General features: G+C 35.7%; 1 protein-coding gene across 2 annotated transcripts in view; it reads left to right on the top strand.

Annotated features, from left to right (window-relative positions):
* The window catches only part of C12H12orf50 (chromosome 12 C12orf50 homolog), a 46,627-nt gene extending 46,262 nt beyond the window's left edge, over positions 1–365 (top strand). For both annotated transcript variants that reach the window (XM_063115523.1, XM_063115524.1), the window contains one exon: positions 340–365. In XM_063115523.1, coding sequence (XP_062971593.1) covers positions 340–365 — 26 coding nt within the window. The remainder of the gene's footprint in view (positions 1–339) is intronic.
* Positions 366–12,193: the final 11,828 nt, after the last annotated feature.

Raw genomic sequence — 12,193 nt, forward strand, 5'->3', positions numbered from 1 at the left:
CCTTTCTGATAGAGATGTAGCTGGTGTGAATGGAGGTTCCTGTCCCCATCTAGTGAAATGCTCATTTTGTTCATTCTGGGTGTCCTGCAGTGCAGCATTATATATAGTATCATTTCCATTCCTTTCCAATCCTCCATCTAAATTCAAAACACAGTAAACATCAAAAAGAAGTGGATTAAGTTTGGCATTTTGAAAATATATGAATTAGAATGATAAACTTAGTTTTTGTATTGCCTTTAGATTTGTGGCAAGTAATTAGCAAAAGAAATACAAAATGCTGGTGGCCAAAGAAGTCTGAAATAGAAAATAATTGAAGTATTTTGTGTATTTTATTATTAGAGCCAAGAAGAAATGGGAGTAAGTAAAGAAATCGGAGTTGAGAGAAGAGAAAAATTAGAAAAGAGAAAAGTGCCAGACATCATCTGATTTACAATCAAAAATGAAAATTCAAAGAAAGAGATATTCAAGTCCTCCATACTACATACTGGATAGTCAAAGATGATAAAAATGCGAATTCTGAAAATAGGATGCAGGAAGTACATTGTGCTCTTTCAAAACTGATAAAAATGCAAATTACAAACAGCTGCCTGTGTATTTATATACGTCTGTAATTCATTTGGTGCATTACCACAAACATTTAATAAAATTTAAAAGTTTAACGATTAAAATCGTTCTTTAATTGTAAACCAAGTTAGATTGCACAGATTGAGGATTAGAATTGCGCCTTTGATCTCTGTTTTGCAATATTCTTTATGGAAGAAACCTCACTTTTTCTTTCTTCACCTGGATCTTAAGCTGGGCCCTCAGCAATGATAACACATAAAGTGTAAACAAATTCAGTATAGTCCCAAGGTTACAGTTTGATGATGAGAAATCTCAATATACTTTGATGTGTGTTTGAAAAAGACAAACATTGGTTTATTATGCAGGGCAGTTACTAAACAATATCTTTTAATTGGCAACTACAAAATCTATGTGCTGAGATATGCTACATTCAAAATTGAAAAATAGACACTTTCCTACCATGAAAATAAAAAATTTTACGATCATATTGGAGAAATAGACATGTTTAAGAAAATAGTAAATTAATACAATGGTGTCCGAAAAGTCTTACTGAAGTTTTAAGGTGTTAGTAGCTCCAGAATTATAAGTAAATGGTGACAAATGTAAGAGAGACATCGCTTGAAAACTTATTTCCATCTCCTTTGCATTTGTTTAGAGTTGTGTATTTTAAATCATACATTTTTAATTTTTAAGATTTCAGTCAAAATTAACCATCTGCAGAGTGAAACAAAAAGCTAAAAATTTATGCTTCAAACTTAAATACAAGTATGAAAGCCATATAAGTGACCTTTCAAATGCTGTTTTTGAAGTTTGTGGCATTTATACTTCTGAATTTACTAATGCTTTGAACTTCACTAAGACTTTGGGACACCCTCATTTATATTTCCATGCATCTTGTGGTCATTGATAGACTTTTGTTCAATATTTATTGAAGAGGAAGGAATCGGGGTTCTTAGGAATACTTTATTTTAAAATATTTTATAAGATGAGATTCCAATTTTTGGAGTAATAAACTCTGGTTTCTGGCTTCTAATGGTGCTCTGTGCACCCCTTTTAAGAGCATAGGGATACAGTCATTTTGTTTTTACAAGCAGAGCAGATAAAAATGAAAACTGTGCCAGAAAAATATCTTGGTGAGATAGATTTGAGAGGGAAGTACGAAAATAGTTGAGTTGGGCTCTGTCTAAATGGAAGCTGATAAGGAGACATCATATAAATTTAATTTAACAAACAGATCTGTGTCCTTATAACATTCAACTAGGGATGAAGAGTGAAGGGTTCCAAGAAGGCAATCCAAGATATCTTCCTTGAAGTACAGGTTCTTAGTGTGCATCTTTATTGCATGTTGAATGCTGAAGAATCCATGAGGATTGAGAAAAATCTGAAGGAAAACCTGAGTGTGACTGTACACATGTTGTTCCTGAATAAATGAAAATTTCTTATGATGATGAGCTTTGTCTAAAGGACTAAGTAAACAATGGCATTAGCTCATCGTGTTTTCATATTTGTGATTTAGGGAAAAGGCAATTGGTTTAAATGGGGGTAAACTACTAATTGAGGAGGGAGAGCAAACCCCCAAATAAGAAAAGATAGGAGATGACTGTAGTGGATTGAATTATGTCCCCCCAAAACTCACTGAAGCTTGAATTGCATTCCTCACTTGTGTCCCTCACAGATGCTTCAACTGACATTCTAGCTTGGCACTGAGTGGTCCTAAGATTTCTTAAACAGTTTGTTACTGCTAGCATTCCTCCTTATGAGCGGGAGAGCCAATCCAGAGCACTGCATGTGGCTAGCACCCACACTGGCACCACTGTGGAATGAAAGATGAATTGTTCAATGTTGAGGAGCAGTTTCCTTCTGCTTCAGAACAGAAAAATTGTGCTCATGTGTTTCCCAGAGAGGTGTCACTGAGAATACTAGTTTTAGTGTGAACTTTTTTACTTGGACACCCACCAGCATTCTGTCATGCAATTATATTATGCATAATGATTAGCTTATTTCTTCTCCTATTAGGTTATGAGTGTTTTCAAGCAAAAAGCAATGTCTTTCCTTCCTTATATCCCTTGCTCTTGGTACTTAATATTTGTTGAATGGTCTAATGCCAATCACTGAGCTTTCTTTTCTTTGAATCAATCAGTACAACTCTCAGACCAGCAATGCAAGACTATTGCAGCAAACCTTGTGTTTTGAGAGATTTGCCCTGGGCAAGGACTTTACAAGGCCAGTGCATGCTAGGCCCTGGAGCATGCTTTAGGATCTGGGGTGCTAAATTTTGCTGTTGAAATAACCCTGAGGCTATTTCGAGGGCTGTATGGACCTCTCCCCCAGGATAATCTTCCAAAGGGTGCATCTTGCTATCAGAAGGGTGGTGATGGGGAAGCTGCAAGATGTTGATGAAGGCGGAGAACGTGGGCTGTCCTGTCCATACATGTGCATGGGGTCTCTTGAGCCTTAGGACATGGCAGAGAATAGGAAGAGAAGCAGGATACATTTCATTTCAGGAGCCTGAGTGTTTTCATGCTTCTAGTTTAGAATTCTGAGTTGTCCCAGAATTCTAAATACAAACCTGGTGTTTTATGTTATTTTGCATGAGGTATATTCATTATATAAACTCACAGGTATATTTGTCAGCTTGATTTATAACTTTTAAATATTTAGATATATGGTGTGTAAGTCTTCACATCTACTCTTGCCCTGGGCTCTGCAAATATTTGGGATGATTCTAGTCCATTTAGCACACAGAAGCGAAAGAGCAACACTTTCTCCCCAGTTCTCATTTTTCCTGTCAATTCTGTAATACTTGGGATCTTAACACGGATTTTTGGGGGGTTTCTTTTATTATGCAAACTGAACAGAACAAAAAGGATGGTACCAGCTTTAATATGAGTCTGGACTTTTGTCAAGGATTTGTCATCACAATAAAGGGGATAGGCTGACTGGAAAGAGCAGTGTTAATTACATTTTTAGAATATTTCTGATGGAGAATGGTCCAGACGATAGTATAATTTCTATGTAATTTCCCATTCCTTTATACTACACTGCCTCGGTAATTTAGAGGATTATTGTAATATGGAACTGATGTGGTTGTTAAGGAAGTCTTGGGCAAAATTAATAGGTCTGTGCACTCTTCTATGAAAACTAATGCATGCCATTGTTCATTGCTATTAACCAAAGAGTGATTTGAACAAGTCAGTCAAACGTGTTTAGTCTGTCCTCTAATCTCTAATACAAAAAATCTAAAGCAAAATAAAACTAAAATCTAGAATATATTTGTAGTATATTTCTAGGGACAGTAATAGAATCTCTTAACTGGTCTTTTTTTCCCTCAAATATTTCCGTGCTACTTTCCTATGGTGTCACGTTACTATTTGTTTTAATAATAAGGTGATAGACAGACAGACAGACAGATAGATAGACAGAACTTAGTGCCTGGCACATAGTAACTACCCAATAAATTGAAGCTTCTGTGAAAAAAACAATTGGTTGTAAAGAGTGAAAATATGAGGCTTCAGTTTCCAGCAGTATGGTAAACTATATATTTAGAGAAATACTTCCTGGAATATGCCATGCTTTGAAACAAAACAATATACAACGAAAGTATCTATTTTAATACATGTTTGAACAGATGGGGAATAATGGGATTTCCTCAGAGGCCAAAATGACAGAGAGTCCAGAAGAGCAAGGAAGCATTAGAGCTGGCATCTGCCCTGAGATATAAGCAAAGCCCTGCCTTGTTTGAGCTTTGGTGGCCCATAAGTGGGGGAATAAGAGACAAAGTCTGGGCCGTAAACAGGGTGCATCCATCGTAGGAGTGAAAACTCTATAAAAATTTAGGACCCCTTAAGGGTGAACTAAAAAGGAGGAAGCTAGAAAAAGAAACTTTACGTTGCAGATAGAAATAGTTTTAAAATATATCTTCTCTTAGAATTTCTAAAGTTATTTTTTCAGGTGAATTTAGGCTTGAATCCACATTGTCAAAATGTTCCAACAAACTTTAAGCCAAAAATTTAGTATAAAGTATTCTCTAATTGGTAGTGACCCCAGGCAACTGGGTGAGGCAAAGGTAAATCATTCTGGTGTGTATGGTCTCTAAATGCAGAACTGGAAGAATAACCAAAGATAAAATTCCATTTTAATAATAATAAATTATTATTTAATAACTATTTAAATAGTTAATAATTATTAATTATTAAATAATAATTTATATTAAAATGGATTTAATAATAATACAGAAAATTAAATAGAAACAGCCATTGAGTCAACAGTAGCAATAAATGACAGAATCAGACAAGCAAAAAATACTTAAAGCATAAAGAATACATTGAAAATATGAAGAATTGATAAGAAGCTATTGATGTTAAGCAGAAATATTTGAAAAGGAACCATATAGAACATATGAAAGTGAAAATAAAATAGTTGGAATAATATAGGTGGACTAATAAAGGGTAGGATAAAGAAAGATTAGAAACTGCTGGAGACAGTACATACTAAAGGATATATTTGGATAAATTGTCCATAATGTATCACAAAGAAATTGAAACATGGAAAATATAAAGAAAGGTAAAGAGAGATGGAGGATAGAGTAGGGGTACTGTATTATTCCTTTTGTGTTGTTTATAACAAAGTACATGGAACTGGATGATTTATAAAGAAAAAATTTATTGCTTACAGTTTCTGAGGCTGGGAAATCCAAAGTCCATCTGGTGGTGGCGACAGTGACTGAGGGGTCTCACACTGCAAGTTGGTGGAAGCAAAGAGAGCAAGAGAGAGAGAGAAAGACAGACTTTCCTCTTCTTTTAAAGCCCTCAGAATCACGCCCCTGACTACATTTTTTAGTCCATTCAGTACTGCACGGTTCTACAATCCAATCACCTTTTTAAGGCTCCACCTTTCAATTACCGTAATAGGATTTCCCACCCTCTTAACAGTCACAGTGGGCGCTAAGTTTCTAATACATAAAACTTGGAGGACACAATTCAAGCTTCAATTAATTTTGGGGGGGTCATAATTCAGTCCACAACATTCCATCCCTGGCCCCCCAAAACTCATGTCTTTTCACATGCAGATACATTCATTTCATCCCCAAAGTCTTAACTTATTTCAACGCAAGAGTCCAAAGTTCAAAGTCCCATCTGTGAAATCAATACAAGTTATCTACTTCCAAGATACAATGGTGGGACAAGCATAGGGTACATATGCCCATTCCAAAAGGGAGAAACAGGCCAAAAGAAAGGTGTAACAAGTCCCAAACAAATCTGAAACCCAGCAGGGCAGGCATTAAATCTCAAAGCTGGTAAGTCAGGTACTTTGACTCCCTGTTCAACATCCTTTGCATGCTGTTGTGGGGGTTGGGTTCCCAAGTCCTCTGGCAGCTTCGCTCCTATGACTTTCCTGGTCTCAGGTGATGCTTTAGCTCTTGCGGGTTGGTGTTGCACTCTGGTAGCTCCACAAGTCTGGGGTCTCCATGGCGGTTCTGCTCACATGGCTCCACTAGGCATTTCTGCTTGGCATTGCTCTAGTCGTGGCTGTCTGGGGTGACTCTGTTCCTATGACTGATCTCTTCCTGGGCCCCCAGACTCTTCCATACATCCTTTGAAATAGGGGTGGAGGCTCTCAAGCCTCCACAGCTCTGGCATTCTGCATACCTACAGACCTAACACCACATGGATGCTGCCAGGGCTTCAAGTTTGTATTTTCCAAAGCTGATGTACAGCCACACCTGGGGCCAATTTAGCCACAGCTGGAGCAGCCAAAGCAGCTGCGGTGCTGGTGTGAGGAGTAGCATTCCAAGGTGGCCCTGGACAGCGAACCCATGGAAGGTGCCTCAGGCCTGTTCCCAAAGACCATATTGTTTTCCTAGGTCTTTGGGCCTGAAATGGAAGGGTTGGCCCCAGAGGATTCTTCAATGCCTTCAGGGCCTTTTTTCCCTTCTCTTGATAATCCCGTTCTTTTGTATTAACCTTTTTAGTACCATTGAATTTTTCTTCTGAAGATTCTTCTTCTCTATCACATGGCCAGGCTGGAAATTTTCCAGATCTTTATGCTCTGCTTCCCTTTTAAATTCTGACTTTATGTCATTCCTTTGCTGCCATAACTCAGCGTAGGCTGTTACAAGTAGCCATGCAGCTTCCTTAATGCTTTGCTGCTTAGAAATTTCTTCTGCCAAATACTCTGGTTCACAACTCTTAAGTTCCATCTTCCACAGTGTCCTAGAGCGTGGACACAATGCAGCCAGATTCCATGCCAGTTCACATCAAGGCTGATCTTTGCCTCAGTTTCCAATAAACTCATTATTTCTATCTGAGACCTCCTTAGAATGGTCTTTACACTCCATGTTTCTTTCAGCATTCTGCTCGCCACCATAACCAGTCCCTAAGACATTCTAAACTTTCCCTCAAGGGTACCAACCACAAATGGTAGAGATAATAAAGAGAATTGTTGGAAATTTTCCAAGTGTTGAAAACACAACCCTCAGATTCAGGAAGCCCATTAGATCAAGAACAACACAACAACACCAACAAACAAACAAAAAACAAAACAAAACAAACAAACAAAACCCCAAAACTGGACCAAAAAATCCTCCACATTTGTACCTTTTATCATTAAACTGCACTACATCAAAAATATCATCTTTAAAGCAGTCAGAGAGAAAATACAGTCTTGTTTGCCTACAAAGGAAGAAATATCATGTTGGTATTTGAACTCTAAAGAGCAACAGCGCCAGATGACGATGGAGTAATCAATGCACTGAACGAAAATAATCATCAATCTAGAAAAAATATCCAGTTATTTTTCAAGAGTTTTAGAGAAATAAAAACCTCTTAGACAAATCAAAACTGACATCTTTGCCAAAATTACTGGTTATTTCTGAATAATATTCTTTGAAAAAAGGAAAGTGATTTACAAAAATAATCTGAGGGGCACAAAGAATGGTTGTCAAAGAGCATGATGAACACATGGTTTCATTTAAGAAAACAATGACTATATAAAGCAATAGCAGTACTTTCTAATTTGTAAGCTTAAAAAAATCAAGATAGAACTAAAGTCTTTGACCACAATTGCATATAATTTGTAACAACAGGTGACCAGAGTTAAGGCAACTTGAGTTCCTTGTATTGTCAGGCATGTAAGGTGTATAGCATGTGTTGTACACATCCAAGAGGGTGCAGTTCATAACCTGAACACAGTGCTCTACCTGTGCAGATGTACACAGAAAACCTGAAGGGGTAAAATACAGTATTATCTGAGACATGGTTAAATTAATTATGCATGTTAAAATTTCTAGGATAACTGCAAGAAAAGGGAAACTACATTGCTGCCAAATTGAGGAAGGGAGACTATTAAATAAATGTGTTGATGAAATAGGGTATTCATTATGGAAAAAATAAATTCCTAATTTCACACAAAATATAAATTTCAGATGAATTGAACAGTTAAATATCACAGGCAAAACTTTAAAATTTACAAAACCTATTTGGTGAATGTATATATGAGTCACAGCCAATTTAGAAATGTACCAGTGAATGAAAAGTTTAAGCCTTAATTTATTGTTACACTTGCCAACATTTGGGTGAAGGAAGGAAAGCAGACAGAGACGCAGGCCACCAAGTCCCACTCCTAGTCACATAGAACCCTTTAAATAAACTTTCCAAATAAACAAAGGCATATTTATTAGCAATTAGGCACTAGTCCTCTTGCATTTATCACTAATGGGGCCGTTTTCACGACATATCCCTTCTTAATTTGTTACTCCTGGTTGTAAATAACTTATTTCACAATACAACTATTAAAAATTTTTACCTAAATTCTCTTCTCTAAGGTTAACTTGAGGAATCCAACTAGCTTGTTTTCAACTCTAGTCTTAGAATACGGCTATATTACCTTTAAGAAAAGTTTACTATAGACAGCCTTTTCTTTGAAAATGTGTTTAGGTCCTTTTACCAGAGGCTGCCATTTGATCTGGAAATGAAAGAGTTTCTTTTTAACTTATAATTATCTGTCACGAATTGAAGTCTAAACTGCCCAGTAAAAATAAAAACCGCAACTTCTACTTATCTCCCAGCATAAGCTCAAAAGGATAATTTGTACTGTTTGTAAGTTTAATCATCCACAGAAAGGGATGGAGAACTTTGGGTTCTGATTCAATCTGCTTTGAGTTGGCTTCGCTGAGTTTGTGGAGATAGCTGCCTCTATTGCCAGGATGATGTTTACATTCTTTTCCCTTAGGGGAAAGACTGCCTTAGGACAGATTAAAGGCGATTAGGAGAAATATTGGATAATTGCCAATAAATTCAATAAACTCCCCTGAGCTTTGGTGCCAGAAGGAGATTTCTTAGGCTCCTGGATTTGCCATTTACTAGTTTGACCTTGGAGGAAATACTTAATCTCTCTGAACATGAATTTCCTCATTTGCAGTAATAACTTCCTGACAGGGTTGTTATGAGCATTAGAGATAATATATGAAGTGTCAAGGGTTGTGCCTGGGATAGGGGTGGTTTTTGATAAACGGTGCTCTTTTATTGTCATTGAGAAATGTCTGACAAGTTATCACCACTTACTGATCAACATAAGAGAAATAATGTGACCACAATCTTAGGACCTAATCTGGTATTTAATTTACACGGTATTAAACAGCAACTGAATATAAAATCTGGACGTTTCTGCTGTGGCATGGGTTAGAAATACAGTTTGAAGATGTTTTTGAGAACAGATATGTAATTCTCACATTCACTTGCTCCTTGTCCATGAGATCCCCTGGAGACAGGATGCATGAATATTTCCCTTTCTTACATTTTTGATTCAGAAACAAATCTATATCTAATATTTGAATGAGAATACATTTTTAAAACATAAGAACAAAATAAAATTGATACATTACACCACTAAAAATTAAGCAATAAAACGCATGTTGTGGCAGAATTTCAAATGTGTTTTCATTTCTCTTTTTAAAATTCTGACTTAATAATTTATACTCCCCACACATTCAGTTCTGGGAAATTTCTAGCCCAGGGCATTGTAGCTCTGCATATAGTCAACTAAATGATTTTTATGTGGTTTTTCCATGGGGAAATAATTTCAAATGTGCTTCCTTTTAACTCAGAAATTTCTCTTTCTCTTTATAGCTAGTGGGTTATTATGTTTAAAAGATATAAAATTGCTTAACATGATACTGAATAAATTCTAATAGAAACATAAATTGTTTTTATCAAAAAGGCATATTTTAAATTAAATAGAAAGCATTTATTAGTTGGTTGATGGTCTGGGTTGTGCATGTTATGCTTCTTCCGTGGGCCTAAATAATCAAGAGATGGTTGTTGATTATTGGAAGAGAATAATTGTATCTACATAGGTGTGTATTTGTGAATCATCTTCAGACTAACATTGTGCTAAATAATTTGTAAATTTGGCTCCTTGAAATATATTAACGTAGTATTTTATTGCACTATTATATTAATATATGTTAATATATTAATATGAGATGTTATGGGTTATTTATTTTTAGAAGTGTGTAAAATTCAGGCTTTACTCTTTGCCAGACTTTATTCAGTGGTGTGCTAGTAAATGCTTAACAACTAATTCTCAAAAAAAAGAAAAAGCTACTGTTTGTAGCATTGCTGATTTCCATAGTGAAAAAACTCCCAAAGCGGATTATTTAAAGCTACTAAAATGAAGTCACTGATTTTGAAATTAGGAAGAAATGCACACAATTGGCTCACTTGAATTGGGAAGAGCTTACTCGAACACGTCTCTGCATATTCCCCGTGTTATAATGACATACTTTAAAGAGATCAAACTAAATCTAATTCATATTAATTGCCTATTGTGAACAAGCTTCTATTCAAGATATTGGGCATATCCCTCCAACTATATATATCTTATACATATTGTATATTTGTTTGTCAGTTTTTACCTTTAAAAGTAATATCCCCATGCAGGTAAAAACTCTTTATAGTTCATTACTGATTTCTCTGAACCTAGAATGATGGCTGAAACATAGCAGGCAATGAATAAAAATTTGTTGAATCATATGTTGGAGACTCAAACTTCAACAAGCTTACAGTCTATTAGAAAATTAAACAAAATAGTTTTTAAGGAAACAAACTACAGCATATTATAATTAACAAGCCTTAGTATTTTTCTAAAATTGAAAACTAAACTGTAATAAATTCCACAATCCTATAATTAATAATAATTTGTATCTCCAGCAAAAGTTATATTTCATTGATATGTTATACATTGATTGAGATTCTGCAGAGAATAGCAATGACAACACCAACAGTAATAGCAAACATTTATGGAGTGCTTGCTCCATGACAGAAATATGCTAAGTTAATTACAGGTAATACTGAATTTAACTCTCATAATATTCTTTTAAATATGGACTATTTTTACCTCTTCATTTTATAACTGAGAAAACGCAGCTCCAAATTGTTCAGTAACTCGCTCAAGTCAACAGCTAATAAGTGCCAGGCTCCATTTTGAACCTAAGTCTTTCTGTTCTAGGATTTATGTTCTTAACCTCAGTCGGTGTTCTAAACACTAATTCTCCTTTTTGTTGTTTCAAGTCCTGGAGAGTTCACATTTTCATTTAGATGCTTTGCAATGTGTAAATGTGAGATCAGAAATTAGGATTATTTTTCAAAGTAAAGCATACTCTACCATTGACAACAGGATCTCTACAAAGTGCTGCGAGTTGTCCACAGGATTTGAATGAATTGACTATCAGTTTTAAAAGGAGGGAGTCGTGAACCATCTTCATTCCTGAGGGTCTCAGGAATTCACTGACAAGCTGTGAGGAGATATTAACGATATAATTCTCTTTAGACAGTTATTTTGGAGCCTTATGATAGAAAATAGTGTAATTATCCATTTGTTTTAATGTTAACTATTGCTTATTCTATAATTTAGTACCTATACAATTTTTAGTGATAATTTATCCAATAACATAACCTGATTCCTATAACTATTCTGATTCTGTCACTTAGTGGCCATATGACCTTTGGCAAGTAAATAGAGAGATTAATAACACAGCCTCATAGAATTAAAAAGAGTAAATAGGATTAACCATGTAAAATGTTTTAAATAGTAAGTAGCACATGGTAAGTACTCTATTATATAAGCCAGCTTTTATTATTTTTGTTTTTAATAATATTGGAGCAACCTAAGTTAAGGGAGAGTAATTTTTCAGTATTGTATAGGTTGGTTACCAAGTTGCTGACCATGGTATTTTGTTCTGAAGTATAGTATTATTTTATAGGGTTGGGGGTGGGGGTGTAGGTCAAGTGTGAAAGAAAAAACTTTTCTGAGACTTGTTAAAACAGTATGGCAGACTTTATTCAGGACTATCAGGATAGGTATAGGAACTACTGTGGTGGGGCTTCACAGTAGAAAAGAGAGATTGAGCTCAACTCCAAATACAGCAAGAAAAAGTGGGAATTTACAGCCAAGGAGTAGGGTGAAAGTCAGTGGATGAAAAATTACTAAGAGGAAACATCAGGAGTATGGGAGGATTTTGGCTAAACTGGCCTAACAAGATTCTTGCTAAAGACAGCCCAGGGTGATCAGACTTCTTGGTGATGGTGGAGGATGAGGAACCCAATCAGATAAGGGGGTGATTAGGTATCAA

The sequence above is a fragment of the Cynocephalus volans genome, chromosome 12 (genome assembly GCF_027409185.1).
Source record: "Cynocephalus volans isolate mCynVol1 chromosome 12, mCynVol1.pri, whole genome shotgun sequence".
NCBI classification, from domain to species: Eukaryota; Metazoa; Chordata; class Mammalia; order Dermoptera; family Cynocephalidae; genus Cynocephalus; species Cynocephalus volans.